The sequence below is a fragment of the Pseudophryne corroboree genome, chromosome 10 (assembly GCF_028390025.1).
Source record: "Pseudophryne corroboree isolate aPseCor3 chromosome 10, aPseCor3.hap2, whole genome shotgun sequence".
NCBI classification, from domain to species: domain Eukaryota; kingdom Metazoa; phylum Chordata; class Amphibia; order Anura; family Myobatrachidae; genus Pseudophryne; species Pseudophryne corroboree.
The window spans coordinates 326,906,150-326,923,363 of NC_086453.1; the positions used below are offsets into that span (position 1 = coordinate 326,906,150).

At 44.5% G+C, this 17,214-nt stretch overlaps 1 protein-coding gene across 3 annotated transcripts in view; it reads right to left on the reverse strand.

Moving 5' to 3' along the window:
- Positions 1-1,236: 1,236 nt before the first annotated feature.
- The window catches only part of LOC134966656 (trichohyalin-like), a 241,249-nt gene continuing 225,271 nt past the window's right edge, over positions 1,237-17,214 (reverse strand). For all 3 annotated transcript variants that reach the window (XM_063943565.1, XM_063943564.1, XM_063943566.1), the window contains 4 exons: positions 14,049-14,183; positions 12,761-12,882; positions 8,511-8,602; positions 1,237-1,845 (listed from right to left, as the gene is read on the reverse strand). In XM_063943565.1, coding sequence (XP_063799635.1) covers positions 1,682-1,845; positions 8,511-8,602; positions 12,761-12,882; positions 14,049-14,183 — 513 coding nt within the window. In that variant the 3' untranslated portion in view covers positions 1,237-1,681. The remainder of the gene's footprint in view (positions 1,846-8,510; positions 8,603-12,760; positions 12,883-14,048; positions 14,184-17,214) is intronic.

Here is a 17,214-nt window from a genome sequence, read left to right on the forward strand (position 1 = left end):
CTTTCTAAAGAAATAAAGTGGAGAAGTTGCCTGTAGCAACAGCTTCTAGCAAGCATTTATCTAACAGTCTAAAAAATGACAGCTAGAAGGTAACATATGTCCTTATTTCTGTTGTAGAACTACAAGTACCTGGCACGTACGGTCTACTCTCGGCTGGCTGGGACTACTGCTGGCCTTATAGTTGGGGACAACTTGCTGTAAGACTAAAAGGGGTCTAATTGCTAAGTCTTGGAGAGAGAGAGTGGATGGAAAATAAAAGGGGTCCGTTTACTAAGCCTTGGATGGATATAAAGTGGACGGAGATAAAGTACAAGCCAATCAGCTCCTGACTACCGTGTCACAGGCTGGGTTTAAAAAAAGGACAGTTAGGAGCCGATTGGCTGGTACTTTAGACCCCTAAGTACCAGCCAATCAGCTCCTACCTGCCATGTTACAGGCTGTGTTTGAAAAATGACAGTTAGGGGCTGATTGGTTGGTACTTAGTGGGACATGTACTGAGCAGTGATAAAAGTGGAGAAGTGAGCCAATGGAGAAGTTGCCCATGGCAACCAATCAGATGCTCTGTATACATTTATCGTATGCAAATAAATGTTACTTCAATGCTGATTGGTTGCCATGGGCAACTTCTCCACTTTTATCACTGCTTAGTACATGTCCCCCTTAATCTGTCCACTTTATCTCTCTCCAATGCTTAGTAAATACACCCCCTAGATCAGACTAGCACAATATCGGAGTACTGTATTTGGCATACAAGATTGGGCTTCCCATCACGCACGATTACTTTGCCTTATTATCTCCTATTGTGTACTAAGAAACTACTAATGAATCAAAAGAACAGACAACAAATACAAATATTACTGCTTGTATTTTATATTAAAAAAAAGTGTTTTTTTTTTTCTCAAAGTAAATTTCTAAAAAGGCATTTGGGATCTATACACAAAAGCACCAAAAAGTATTAAAGATAAACAAAAAACAAAACAAAACAAATAAAAAAATTAAAAAAAAAAAAAGGTGGGGAAAAAAATTACACAAAAGAAAAACAAAAAGTAAAACAAATATCAGTGCAAAAGGTTTAACAAAATATTGTACTCCTATGAAAACACTGCATTTTTGTAAGTCAAGTTCCTTAAAACACAGTCCGTAAAGCTGAAAAAAAAAAAAAAAATGAAATAGGCAAAACTAGTGATAATATTATGACTTCTAATATAATGCAAACCACCTCTAAAGATTAATGCATTTTCAAAATGTATATTAATTTTAATTGTAGTCTGGGGAAAAAATAATAAATTCACATACATGATGGTTCAGATGAATAAGCCACAATGCTTATCATATGCAGATTTTATAGAACACAGCTAGTAATAATATTGTTCTAATAGACAGGACAGTAGGTTGCTAAAATGTGCTTCTTCATAGCCGAACGGAGATGTTCGGCTCTGTATTATTAAAACAGCCATTCTCTATAGTCAAAGGAATGCCTAAGGCACCTGAATGCAGAATATCAGATTATCGTCTTCATCCCTGAATGAGTTAATACCACTTGTGTTGACGCACGTTGAAGATAGTCCACAACGATGAACTGACACTGAACACAAAAGTTTGGCAATAGGATGACTGCTAGAAAATTAAACAAATAATAATAATAGAAAACAAAAAAACAAACAAAAAAAAACTACATAAGTCATTGTTGTTTGCATCCCTCCTTCTTGTCTTTGGGTTTACTGCGTCCCAATTTCTCCGCCTGCCTTTTTGTTGGCGGTATAAATATTGGCTCCGCGCCATCGTCCATGTAGTCATAAAATCCATCAACTGGGACAGGCTGGGTCTGGGCAGAGACTGGAAAGTCTATAAATAAGGAATACTGTATAATTAAACATATACACTACAATTAGACATATTACACTTCTGCTTAACATGCTATCGTGCCTTATAACACTGACATAAATTTTAAAAATACCTTCTTAATAATGTATCATTCTAGATGCCAGGAGCCTGAGCTATAAGCGGTCTCCTAAGTAACAAAAATTCTCTGCAAATGTACACGTCTAATGGTGCTCACACACGGTGCTATCTGTGATAGGTGCGATTTGAGCTACACTATGTGTGCTATGCGATTTGTACTTTAGTGGTATGCTATCTGAACTACACCCGAATTTTACTATACTACAATATGTAATGTATGCGATGTATTTCAGAAATACCTGCCTGCACATACTATTTTGCCTTGCGATATTGACTACACGGGAGCGCGCATCGCAAGAGACGATACACACTGTGCGTTTTGAACTAGACCCAATGCTATTTGAACTAAAAAGATCAGATAGCATGCGAGAATCGCACAGTGTATGGGCACAATAATCATATCACGTCAAGTAACAATGGAAATAGCCAACATATAGTACAACACTGTGTTGAACAAGATGTGCCCCCCAATACTTGCACCTTTTATTTCTTTAGAGCAGTAGAATGGTGTCTTTAGCGATTTGTGAAAGAGCTTGAAATAAATACCTCACCACCCTTTTTACCAAAGCAGCAATACATGACTGGATGACTTTCAATAGTCCTTCATGCCTCACATACGATTTAGCTACCTTTAGAATCAGAATCAGCTTTATTGGCCAGGTATACTTGTGTATACTAGGAAGTTGTCTTCGGTTTGCTATACAACAGCCAAGTAGGTAACAGGTAAGCAGGTGTGTGTGTGTGTGTGTGTGTGTGTGTGTGTGGGGGGGCAAGTAAAGTTACACAGATAGGTATACCGTAGGGACACAAGTTAGTTACATGTACGTCTAGTCAGTCAATGTTCAGGAGTTCAGCAGGCGGACCGCAACCTTGCAATCTCAAAACAATTTGGAACACAATCTCAAACAGTTCCTGAGCAATAATCCGCTGTGCTAACTAACAGCCTACTAAGTTCAAAAAGAAAAAGAAAGTCTGGAGATGGATGATAATGAGCATACATAGGATGTTTCTTGAGGAACTGCCTTAGGACATCCCAATGTTTTCCTGTGGAAACTAATGCATCCTACTGCAGAAAAGGAGTGTACGGTAGACTTACCATGGCTACCACTCTTTCTGCGAGGTACATTGGTTACACAGGAAAACTTTGGGGGTAGAGTGGATCTTGGTCCAGAGGCACCAACAGGCTAAAGCTTTAGGCTGTCCCGGGATGCATTGGAGCCAACCCTATAAACCCCACCTTCAGGCACTGAGAGCTCAGTTTCGTTAACCAGTCCAAAGCAGAAGCAGGCAAGAGAGAAGGCAGATGTTAGTCATATAAAATCACATTCTCACGACAGGAGAAGGTACCAGCAGCTAGTGCCATACAAACCTATAGAAGCTAGGTGCGTCAGGGTGGGCGCCCCGTGGAACCAATGTACCTCGCAGAAAGAGTGTTAACCATGGCAAGTCTATCATAACACTCCTTTTCTGCAGCAGGATACATTAGTTTCCACAGGAAAACATCGAGGATGTCCTAAAGGTATGAGAACCCGGCATCCAAAGGAAGCATCCTGGGGAGGTGGAAGTATCAAAAGGCATAGGGTGGACGACAGGACAAAGCGCCTAAGTCCGATACCCATCTTGCAGAGGCAATAGCCAGCAAGAACAGGACCTTGGCCGTAAGCCATTTAAGGTCCGCAGACTCAAAAGGTTCAAATGGAGACTCTTGCAGGGCTTTTAGTACAACAGTCAAATCCCATGGAGCCACATGAGGGACATAGGGAGGCTGAATCCCAAGTACACCTTGAGTAAAAAAGTATGAGCGTCCGGTATAGACTCAATTTTTCTCTGAAACAATACCGAAAAGGCATATATGTGAACCTTGAGGGAGGCCAGACGGAGACCTTAATCAAGGCCTCGTTGCAGAAAAGCCAGAATTCTGGAAGTTCTGAACGTAGAGACATCATAATTCTTATCAGCACACCATGTGAAGTAAAAATTCCAAACCCTGTAATAAATACGGGCAGAGGCCGGTTTGCAAGCTTTCAACATAGTCTGGATAACCGCCTCAGAGAAACCTTTGGCCCTCAGGAGTGATGCTTCAAGAGCCACGCAATCAAAGCCAGTATGGGCAGGTCTGGGTAGACACTAGGATCCTGTACGAAGAGGTCTGGGCACTGAAGAAGTAGAAGGGGATTTTCTGTTGACAGACCCTGCAGGTCTGAGAACCACTACCTTAGAGGCCACGCTGGAGTGACTAGTAGAAGTATTTCTCCTTCTTGTTTGAACTTCCATAGTAGCCTGGGCAGCAGTGACACTGGAGGGAACACGTAGGGCAGCCAAAAGTTCCATGGAATTGCCAGTGCGCCCACGAACGCTGCTTGAGGATCCCTGGTCCTTGATCCATAGACTGGAACTTTGTGATTGTGTAGAGACGCCATTAGGTCTCTGTCCGGTAGGCCCCATCTGTCCACTAGGAGTTGAAAGACTTCCGGAAGAAGATTTCACTCTCCAGCGTGCATGTCCTGGTGACTGAGGAAGTCTGCTTTTCAGTTTAGGACGCCTGGAATGAACACTGCCGATATGGCTCGCAGATAGCGTTTCGCCCAACAAAGGATTTTTGACACTTCCATCATTGTCATGCGGCTTCGAGTGCCGCCTTGATGGTTTATGTATGCCACTGTGATGGCGTTGTCTGATCGTACTTGAACAGGCCTGTTCTGTACCAGAGGCAAGGTGAGAAATAATGCCTTGAATACCACACGCAACTCCAGAATGTTTATTGGAAGGAATGATTCCTCCTTGGTCCAATGACCCGGAAACGAGTGTTGCTCAAACGCCGCACCCCATCTCCTCAGGACCGAGTCGGGGATCTAGAGGGGACAGCCCTTGCTTAATCGCTGGTCCTGTAGCCACCAAGTCAGCGACAGACGAACCTCCGGATTCGATCCAATGAAGTAGGCCATCCCATTTGGAAAGGATTAACCTTTGTAGTTGGCGGGAATGAAATTGAGCGAACTCTACCATGTTGAATGCTGACACCCTCAGGCCAAGTACTTGCATCACTGAGCGTATCGACATTCTGGGGTGACAAAGGAAGCATTTTATCCTGTCCTGAAGCTTCAGGACATTTTCTGGAGACAGAAACAGCCGGTGACTGTGTCCAGAAGTGCTCCCAGGTGCACCATGCTCTGAGCTGGGACCAGTGAGGACTTCTTCCAATTGATAAGCCACCCGTGGGCTTGCAGGAAGTTTACAGTCAGTTGCAGATGACTGAGGAGGACATCGTGGAAATTTGCCAGAATCAGCAGGTCGTCCAGATACGGCAGGATTCTGATCCCCTGGTGACGGAGATGTGCCATCATCACGGCCATGACCTTGGTGAAGATCTGAGGAGCCGTAGCCAGTCCAAATGGTAGAGCCTGGAATTGAAAGTGTAGGTTGCCAATAGCAAACCGCAGAAACTGCTGATGTGACATGGCACTAGGTATATGCAGGTATGCTTCCTGTATATCCAGGGATACCATATAGTCTCCGGGTTCCATAGCCAGTACAATTGAGCGCAATGTTTCCATACGTAACCTGGACAGTCTCACAAACTTGTTCAAGGATTTGAGGTTGAGTATAGGCCGGAATGACCCATTTAGTTTCGGGACAAGAAACGGGGTCGAGTAGTAACTTCTGCCGCTCTGGGACTGAGGTATCGACACAACCACTCCTGTACTCCTGTACAGGAGAGAACGGACAAGTGTTTGCAAAGCTTGCGCCTTTAACGGATCCAAAGGTAGAAACCATGGTACAAAACTGGCGGGGGAGACGTCTTATGAAAGAGACAGCGTACTCGTGAGAGACAACTTCTCACACCCATGCATCCGAAGTGGTTTTTAACTAGACCTGGGAGAACTGTAGAAGTCGGCCTCCCACCCTGGGGTCCCAGGATTGTTTGGCCTTGGGCTTTGTGGTTTTGGAAGCACAAGATTGTCTCAGCAATTCCTGACTTTTTCCTTTCCCTTGAGGCTGAAAGGAATGAAAAGTGGAACCTTTTGCCTTTTGTGCAGAAGGATTAGTATTTGGGAGAAAGGCAGTCTTAGCAGCTGCTAACTCAGACACAATTTTATTCAGGGCTTCACCAAACAAAATGTCCCCAGTGAAGGGGAGAACCTCCAAAGTCCTTTTGGAGTCTAGGTCCACCTTCCATGACCTCAACCACAGAATACGGCGATCCAGGACAGATGTAGTCGACACCTTGGCCGCCAGCACACCCGCATCAGAGGACGCCTCCTGAACGTCGTAGGCGGTGGTGGTAATGTGAGACAGGTATTGTCTGGCATTGTCAAATATATCCTCGGGCAGCTCTTCCTCTATTGCCCACTCCTCAATACCTTTTGCAGCCCAGGAGGCAGCAACAGTGGGCCTATGCACAGCTCCTGTAAGGGAGTAAATAGATTTCAGGCATCCTTCCACACGCTTATTTGTCGGTTCCTTCAGTGAAGTTACAGTGGTGACAGGCAGAGTTGATGACCCCACGAGTCGGGTGGTGTGAGAATCCACCGGCAGTGAATTTTCCCACTGGCTACATAACTCTGCAGGGAGAAGACAGCGAGCCAAGGACCTTTTATGCAGAGGGAATTTCTTCCCTGGAGTGGACCAGAGTTCCCTTCTGATGTACACTAAATGGTCAGAATGGGGTAACAGAGTTTAAACCACCTTCTGCCGTTTAAACATATCAGTTTTCTTTGCCACAGTAGTGGAATCATCATCAGAGATTTCAAGGATTTGTTTAATAGCAACCACGGAGGCGGGACATCAATCTGCAAGGGAGAATCCTCATCAGAAACACCTGATTCAGTGTCTGACAGGACCATATGCTCCCCCTCCTCTTCAGATGAAACATCAGAGAAGTATGTGGACTATGAGGAGGGTGGAAGCAGCCTGCTTAGATGACCCAGAGACCTGAGAGTGACCTGGAGTAGGTTTCTGTCTAACCAAAGACTGATTTAATTGTTGCAGATGGTTAGATAAAATTTTCGCACAAGGCGGATTAACCATAGGGACAATATGTTGCTGTAGTGACACAGGCGGTCCCATAGGGGGCGTAAGGCATTCTACCAGAGTACCCAGTAGGTTTGTGAAACACTGAAAGTGAAACCACACAGCAGATACAGGCACACACAGTCACAGGTAATGCAGAAATTATTACAACAATAAGGCTGCACTGGCTTATATAAAATATTCTAACAGCATGGTCCTAGACCGGAGGTATATTTTAGAATACTCGTACAATATATTCTATAACCGGTACACTCTTAACTAACGCTGTCTGTATAAAAACATGTAGAATACTCAAGTGTTTGTAAAGTCACGGCACTGTATACAGGCGGCCCTACAAGTGAGACCTTGCCTTCAGTCCCGGAGACCAACCACAGCTATGCTCAGAAGATGGCACCTAGCGTCTCAGTCAGGGAATGAGTGAGAGTGTAAGGCAGCTCCAGGGCTGGAAAATCTACACAGAGATGGTGCCCTGGGCCGGGGGTAGGGCTACAGGTCAAGCGCCACCTCCCCTGTGTTGGACTTCCACCCCGGGTATTTTGTGTGTGTGTGTGTGTGTGTGTGTGTGTGTGTGTGTGTGTGTGTGTCTTATCGTCCTAGGTCGCGGACGGAACGCAATTTAATGGCGGGTCCCGCCTGGGGAACCCTCTGACCTCCTCCCCGTAGCAGCCACGTGAACCAGGAGAGTGTCTGCGACCGTGTGCCGTAGCCGGAGCTGCTCCGCAGCAAGTACCTAGGAACTGAGCCGAGGGAGTATGCAACGCCATGTGGGAGGTGATGGAGCTGCAGCACTGACGTGTCACCCTGACATACAGCGCTGACAGCCCAGAGAAGAAATCTTAGAAAGCTTTTTCAGGACTGCCCAGTGCAGCCCTCCTGTTAGATGACCTGCTGATGCCGGCACCAACTCAAAACGGAGCTCTCCGTGCCTGGAGGTGGGGTTTATAGGGGAGGCCCCAATGCATTCTGGGACAGCCTAAAGCTTTAGCCTGTTGGTGCCTCTGGATCAAGGTCCACTCTACACCCCGATGTTTTCCTGTGAAAACCAATGTATCCTGCTGCAGAAAGAGGTAATTTTTCTTACCCTCCTTAGAGCTTATAGGGGCGTATACTTCCCATCTCAATCCCTACATATCCCTATCAATATTCCTGGTCTGATCCGCTCAGCCAGCTGATCTAAGACTTTCAGTCACCATAAACTCCCAGGAGAAGTTCCAGAGAAATCAGAAGCTGATTGGACAGCTGCCGTAGTCATCCCATCAGGTGCCTCCTCCTCCTACAAATATTTTTGTGATCTCTCTCAATACCTTTCAAAGAGACTATGAGGCCCAAACATGTAGTGATCACCAGTGGCAATACATAGCTGCATATACCAGAAGACATACACCCAACCTACCAGAGGGACAGGAAGTCTATCAAGTGGGGGGGCTACAGCTATGGCCAGCCACCTAATTTATACAGCATCAATATTCAACAGTATTAACAACCCGGCAATATGGATAACAACCAACAGCAAGTACCTTGCTGACAGACTGCAAACACTTCTGTAGGTGAATCCTTTGATTTGAATGTGGGGTCAAGCTCCTCTGCAATATTCCTGGGCGACCGCAGCCTGCAAAGTAATATTTAAACAAAATGTTCAACTTTAGAAATCAAGCTGCAAACAAAATAAAGAACTGTGATATATAGATAATAAACAGATGTATTATGGGTTGATCCAATGACATTCTCAGTGTCTACTGAGAAATGTAACTTTTTACTGAAATATGACTTATTGTGGTGTTGCCTTCTACATCTGACTCACGTTTTGTCCCAAAGTCATGTGCTTACACAGATACATAGTTAGCACAGCTGAAATCCAAGTCTCAGCGGTGGTTTAATTACTGGCGGTGCAGCAGACCTATGAAGGACCAATAGATTGATTTGAGCAACCACCATTTCATATTCCTGTTCTGAGAAGCATGGATGGGATCAGCATTTGGAGGGTGTGTTGGTCCTTGTAGTGCCATTTGGAGCATATTAGGGTGCCTCCAGGTGAGATGGCTCTAAATTTAGAAATCAATTAATGTATGTGCTATTATCATGTAGTATAACAATATGCAATTATATGACCCAACAAGGAGTCCTGATCTCATCATAGATTCGGTCTGGGATTACATGAAGAGACAGAAGGATTTGAGCAAGCCTACATCCACAGAAGATCTGTGGTTAGTTCTCCAAGATGCGTGGAACAACCTCCCTGCCAAGTTCCTTCAAAACCTGTGTGCAAGTGTACCTAGAAAAATTGATGCTGTTTTGAAGGCAAAGGGTGGTCACACCAATTTTAGTTAGATTTCTCTCTGTTAATTCATTTTGCATTTTACTAATTAATAAAAACATAAACTATTAACACTTCTATTTTTGAAAGTGATCTTACTTTGCTTCATGTTTTCCATATCTGCCTAAAACTTTTGCACAGTATTTTATTTTATATATAAAAAAGACTAACAAAGTTCCAGAATTATACTACGTGCATTGATGCCACTCTTGCCGTTTTCGTCACAATCATTATTCTATTGAGCCATTCATTATAAGTCGCCATATTATAGAGACCTCGCTGACTCAGCACGCGGTTATTCTGCATCTTAACAGATTTCAAGTTAGATCATATTTGTATTCATATATTTTTAACACGCGTTATGGTATGTATTTGGATTGAATGATGTGTGTATACACCTGGTGTAGTTGTAGTTGCCACCGTATATTTTATACCGCAGATCTCAAAAAATGTATAATTTTTTTGTCCAGATTCACAGACATGACTGGTACCAAAGGCTCGGCAATCCTGATGTGTGAATATTACGAGGCTGCGCACTTGGCTATTTAATAACTCTGCAATTCATTTTCTGGATTATTTCCTCTTTCAGACTATCACAAGCAAATTATTGTGGAACAAAATATTGTAGATGGAAAATGCGCCTATGTGGAGAGGACTAGAACACCACTTATGAATACTGACCACCCATCACTTGGGTTTGGCTGGTGCCCCTCACAGGCCTCATGGAATTAAGGGGGACATTTACTAAGCAGTGATAAGAGCGGAGAAGTGAACCACGGGAGAAGTTGCCCATGGCAACCAATCAGCACTGAAGTAACATCTATAATTTGCATACCATAAAATTATACAGAGCTGCTGATTGGTTGATGGGGCAACTTCTCCACTGGCTCACTTCTCCGTTCTTATCACTGCTTAGTAAATGTCCCCCTTAGTTTGCCTATAATATATAATGCCAACTTTTTTATTTTATTTTATTTGATGAGGTTTTGCGTTTTATGTACCCCTGCCTTTACCTTGTTATCACTAGTATTGCTTTTTGCTGTGCCCAGTGCTGTAATGCCTTCTTGTTTTTCATACCTATGCTTCATACTATATGCTACGTATCCCACAGTCTTATTTACAAAAACTTAAACAGCCTTATTGAAGATAAATGTAAATGATCCAGTGGTCACAGATTCCTAGGGCAACTAACTGCTCCACCAGTTAAACAGGGGTAAAACTGAAATGCACTAGCACACAATGGAGATTTATCAGCCATTCTAACCATTACGTATATTTAGATATGAACAATTAACCCCGCAAGCCCGTAATGAGCCACGTGTAAAGATGTAGGTAAAAAAAAAAAAATTACTCCGTCGTTACGACTTATCTATTGCGCACAGGTAATGGTGCATGAAAAGGGACATCACCCATAGCAACTGGTTTCTACCTCCTGTGACACAGTTTTCATAAATTTCTCCATTGTGTCAGACTCACCGTATAGAAAACTATTTAGGATGTGTCACATCATTATGACCACCAGCTAATAGCCGGAGTAACCGCCGTGTGCAGCGGACAGCAGCTAGACGGGCCGAGCTTTTGTTTTAGACACACGTCTGGTAGCTCCCAGGTTCATTCTGACAGTGCACACTTTGCTGTGTCAGAAATACTGCCACCCTTGGCCCAAAAGCTGATAATCATCCCCTTTTGCAACTCTGATAAATCCCCCCTTTTACCCATGACAGCAACGAGTGTTATGTGTGCAGACGGCCTATCACACACCTTATATAGCCACTGCACGTCACATGACGTACTTCATGGGCTACGCGCTGCCGACATCCAATGTAGCAGGTGGTCATAATAATGTGACTTGACCTTGTATAACGTTAATGTTAAATTATTATTACTTTATTGTTTTTAATCTGACTGAAAGAACAACGCAGAACTTTCCATTTACCTCAGTTTGAATGATTGCATTATCTCAGCAGAGTCGATGAATTAGGCTGCACCATTCAGGATTTCCACAGTGAGTGATACTGGCACAGCGCGTGGGTCTAACAGGTTATTTTTAGCATTCACAAGAACGATGTGTGTCTAATAAACGTAGAACAGACTACGGTTTGGTAAAGAAGATGTGACGGCAGATCAGTCACCAGTGGAAACTAGTGGTAGACGCTGGGTGTATATATAGAACAGAGAACAGGATACAGGGTCTACAAAGAGAGAGCAGGGGGGAACAGAAGAGCACTTACTGTAGACCGGGCATACAGTATGTTGGCATATAAAGGGAAGCTACAATATCAGTTATGTAAGAATGAGGGACCCGTCAGAGTTATGAGAGTTAAGGCAGAGGTATCTATGGGAACCCTATTTGGTTTGCTGGGTGTGATGCCTACTTTTTATAAGCTTCTTTTTCTGTTTACTAAAGCTCTTTAAAAAAATTGTTAGGAGAGTGCTCACAAGCGTTTATGAGCCTATTTAATCTAGTAGTGAAAATTCTGCTTCTATAACTCAGAGTATTATACTCCTATACACAGACCTGGATTTCAGCTATTGCTTAACTGTACGGTGACAAAAGTAGCGATCTGAAGTGTTAAACGCATGGAGAAAAGCTTGTTGACACAGAGCAGGTCCAAAACTCTTTATCGATACAAGTTAATAGCAACAATGGGGGTAATTCCAAGTTGATCGCAGCAGGATTTTTTTTTCCGCAATTGGACAAAACCAGGTGCACTGCAGGGGGGACAGATATAACATGTGCATAGAGAGTTAGATTTGGGTGGGTTATTTTGTTTCTGTGCAGGGTAAATACTGGCTGCTTTATTTTTACACTGCAAATTAGATTGCAAATTGAACACACCCCACCCAAATCTAACTCTCTCTGCACATGTTATATCTGCCTTCCCTGCAGTGCACATGGTTTTGCCCAATTGCTATCAAAAATTCTGCTGCGATCAACCTGGAATTACCCCCAATGTGGACCCGTTAAAAAAAATTATATATTTATGTCTGGCTCTACAGGCGTATTACATAATGGACAGTGGTGGTTGCATCCTGGCAGCCGACAGTGGCGGCGGCTGCATCCTGGCCGCCGACAGTGGCGGTGGCTGCATCCTGGCCGCCGACAGTGGTGGCGGCTGCATCCTGGCCGCTGACAGTGGTGGCGGCTGCATCCTGGCCGCCGACAGTGGTGGCGGCTGCATCCTGGCCGCCGACAGTGGTGGCGGCTGCATCCTGGCCGCCGACAGTGGTGGCGGATGCATCCTGGCGGTGTTCCAGGTATTAGGAAGGTCTTTGCGCATTACTCCTTTGGCTGACAGAAAATGCCAATTATCCTTACTTTAGCCCTGGCGGTGTTCCAGGTGTATTAGGTTCCCCAGTCAATGAACAGAACAGGTAACAGACCTGGAAATACCCTGTTTGCGATTCCTTACTAAACCCTTATGACAACGGAGCATGACTGCGGACCCTTACTTGGTCTGGTCAGGACCTCCTTCCAATGTGGAAATTTCTGTTTTCTCAGGTGGGCGACACTCTGTAGGTGATGCCAGACCTTCGGAGTCCAACCGTCCTTGGTTACAAGAAGGCACATCATTCTAGGGGGATCAGACCACACAGTTACAATAAAATAAATGCACCTGGTTAATCTGCTCTAAAGAACATCATAATTATCCACCTACTCCAATTACAACCATCTATTTCATTTTAAATCTTGTCACAAAGGACAAATATAGATATACAGTACTGTGTGCTACACGTGTGAACTTGGTGGACTGGAACTGTTCTTTAATAACATTACTGCAGTAAAAACAACTTACTGAGTAAGACAAAAAAGACTCATAGCAAAATAACAAATATAATATTAAAACGTGTTCAAGCGTCGCCCTTCCCAGGAGTGGTTACTTGCAAGAGAGAGAGAGAGAGAGAGAGAGAGAGAGAGAGAGAGAGAGAGAGAGAGAGAGAGAGAGAGAGCTTGATCAATGTACGAGCTGGATGTGGTTACTTAATAACCAGAAGAAGTTCTCACCACATCGCTGTAACTGCCCTCAGAGAGAAAGGCTTTAGAGGAAACTAAGGCACAGCTACTTCTGGTAATGGAGATAAGCCAGCCGCAGAGCTGCTGACTGTGGGCAAGTACTATAAATGGACCTACACGAGGTATTCCTGCAGTTCATTCATTTAGCATGTGCAATCAGCAAATATCACATAGACGGAGTGTAGTCACACAGCGTGGAGTTCTGGGCACAAATGTGCTACTGCCTACAGCAGCCAATCATACTATAAAACTGGCATTCTCCTAGCGCAGGTCTGAAGACGATATCTGGACCTTCAGACATTTATCTGCTGCAACACAAACCTCTCTCTCTCTGTCATAGTTAAAATAAAATAAAAAGTTTTGAAGAGGGGCCCTGCATGTGCTGGAAAAGACCCCTTGGCCGATGCCAACTCCTTGTGTACTACATAGATCTCATTCATAGGAGCAGTTTCAACTAGCCATGCTGCGCTCATTCTGGTTATAGTAGTAAACTCGTCTGGGAAAGCCTCACAGCTAATTATAGCTGCCCCATAAAACATTAGTATAAAGAATCAAACACAACAAAAACAGCCATTCAAAAAATAAAATAAAGGATTACAGCTTCTTGCCTCGTCCTTCTGGCCTTTTTATAAAATGAGCAAATAAGATTAAGAGACGAGTTGGACAGTCCCTACGCACAGACAGATGTTGCCCAGGCAGTCTTCAGGCTAATTAATATAAACTTGCCTTCATTCCTATGCTCCTCCGCTCAGTGAAGCTACAAATACTGCTGCCATCATCATCACTGTCCTCGGGCACATCCAGCTCCTCGGATCTCCGGTGGGCTCTCAGTTCCTGCCGCTGGATGTACTTCGCAATCTCCTGAAGTGAAGCAAGAGAATGGGTGATGATTACTCAGAGTTACAGGTGTGCTGAAAGCAAGGGTATGCCAACACTGAAAGCCTCAGAGCGGACCCTGGATCAGTGCTCCAGCCTTGGTAGCGTTGGCCACCCCTGGCTTTAGGAGCTCACCCAATGCTATAGCTATGTCTTTAATAATTAGTGAGTTCTCCACTACACCTCATGATACATTAGTACATCTTTTACTGAAACAAATTGAGTTTTATAAACCATTTCGGTACTGCATGGATTCCAGGTTAACCAATATGACCCCTTCTATCAGGTATATAATGCTCTGCTCCTGGACATCCCGATTAATGTAGGATTGCTGTCACCCGTGTTAAAAACACCCCTCTCATCAATTAAGTAGCGGAACACAGGTGACTGCAAACATAAATTAAGTGGGAATCCCAGGAGCAGAGCACAGTGTACCAGGTGGGAATTTAATAATAGGACATAAGTGAACTTTGATAGGATCTCCTTATTTATGGTTTTCATGTTATTTACATACAGGGCTGCTGAGAGTTGGAGGGCATGGGTACTGGGGGCATGGCCAAATCATAGAGGCGTGGCCACATCCCCAACCAAAAATAACAAAAACTGCTGCACAGCTACGGGCAGATCCAAGGCGAGAGGTGGTACTAGCCATCATTACCAGGGCAAAGCAGCTTCTGACCCCATACTGCCCCACTCGATTACTGCGATCTGTAGATGAAGGACTTTTAGCAGTACCTAGAATCTACCGTAATTCATCTGGGGGTCGAGCTTTTAGTCATGCGGCTCCGACTCTATAGAACTCACTTCCCCGCACAGTGCGAGAGGCCCCAACTATAGAATCCTTCAAAAGTAGACTCAAGACTTTCCTGTTTACTCAAGCATTTCCATAATGTCCCTTTTAGTATCTTCATGCTTCTGTATTTTATGAAAATGTACTTCATTATTCTCTGTACTATATTATGCTATGTATCTGTTACGCGCCTTGAGTCCTATTGGAGAATACTAATAATAAAATTATTAGTATTATTATTAAACTTGCATCATCCCTACGTTTGCTATAAGGGATGTCCATGAAAACAGGTGACAACTTTGCGTATACTCAACTTTGTATAGGCAGCAGTTGTGTCTAAATGCCCTCAGCCCATCCACACCAGACTTAGCCTACATGCAAAAGCCCGATTACCACCCGGTCGAGTCACATTATATGACAACCTCCTAGATTTCACGCCAGCAGCATGCAACCCATGAAGTACGTCACGTTTCGTGAGCTGGCTTGGTGGGTATATAAGGTGTGTGATAGGACGTCTGCACTGGTGTAGTATGGTATGCCGGCGCTCGGGCTCCCGGCGACCAGCATACCGGCGCCGGGAGCCTGACCGCCGGCATACCGACAGTGTGCCGAGCGCAAAGGAGCCCCTTGCGGGCTCGCTGCGCTCGCCACACTGCGGGCACGGTGGCGCGCTACACTATTTTATTCTCCCTCCAGGGGGGTTGTGGACCCCCACGAGGGAGAATAGTTGTCGGTATGCCGGGTGTCGGGATTCTGGCGCCGGTATACTGTGCGCCGGTATCCCGACATTCGGCATACAGAAGACCACCCCGTCTGCACACATACAGTGCATCTGGAAAGTATTCACAGCGCTTCACTTTTTCCAATTTTTTTTGTTACGGTATTCCAGAATGGAATAAATTAATTTTCTCCCTCAAAATTCTACACACAATACCCCATAATGACAATGCGAAAAATGTTTGAGATTTTTGCAAATTTATTAAAAATAAAAAACTAAGAAATCACATGTAAATAAGTATTCACAGCCTTTGCCATGAAGCTCAAAATTGAGCTCAGGTGCATCCTGTTTCCACTGATCATCCTTGAGATGTTCCCACAGCTTAATTGGAGCCCACCTGTGGTAAATTCAGTTGATTGGACATGATTTTGAAAGGCACACACCTGTCTATATAAGGTCCCACACTTGACAGTGCATGTCTGAGCACAAACCAAGCATGACGTCAAAAGGAATGGTCTGTAGACCTCCGAGACAAGATTGTCTCAAGGCACAAATCTAGGAAAGGGTATGGAAAAATTATCTGCTGCTTTGAAGGTCCCAACGAACACAGTGGCCTCCATCATCTGTAAATGGAAGAAGTTCGGAACCACCAGGACTCTTGGACTCTTTCTAGAGCTGGCCGGCCGCCTAAACTGAGGGATCGGGGGAGAAGGGCCCTAGTCAGGGAGGTGACCAAGAACCCGATGGTCACGCTGTCAGAGCTACAGCATTCCTCTGTGGAGAGAGGAGAACCTTCCAGAAGGACAACCATCTCAGCAGCAATTCACCAATCAGGTCTTTATGGTAGAGTGGCCAAACGGAAGCCAATCCTTAGTAAAAAGCACATGGCAACCTGCCTGGAGTTTGACAAAATGCACCCGAAGGACTCTCAGACCATGAGAAACAAAATTCTCTGGTCTAATGAGACAAAGATTGAACTCTTGGCATGAATGCTAGTGTGTCATGTTTGGAGAAAACCAGGCACCGCTCATCACCAGGCCAATACCGTGAAGCATGGTGGTGGCAGCATCATGCTGTGGGGATATTTTCCAGCGGCAGGAACTGGGAGACTAGTCAGGCTAGAGGGAAAGATGAATGCAGCAACGTACAGAGACACCCTGGATGAAACCTGCTCCAGAGCCCTCTTGACCTCAGACTGGGTCGACGGTTCATCTTTTAGCAGAACAACGACCCTAAGCACACAGCCAAGATACCAAAGGAGTGGCTTCAGGACAACTCTGTGAATGTCCTTGAGTGGCCCAGCCAGAGTCCAGACTTGAATCCGATTGAACATCTCTGGAGAGATCTGAAAATGGCTGTGTACTGACGCTTCCCATCCAACCTGATGGAGCTTGAGAGGTGCTGCAAAGAGGAATGGGCAAAACCGCCCAAAGATAGGTGTGCCAAGCTTGTGGCAACATATTCAAAAAGATTTGAGGATGTAATTGCTGCCAAAGGTGCATCAACAA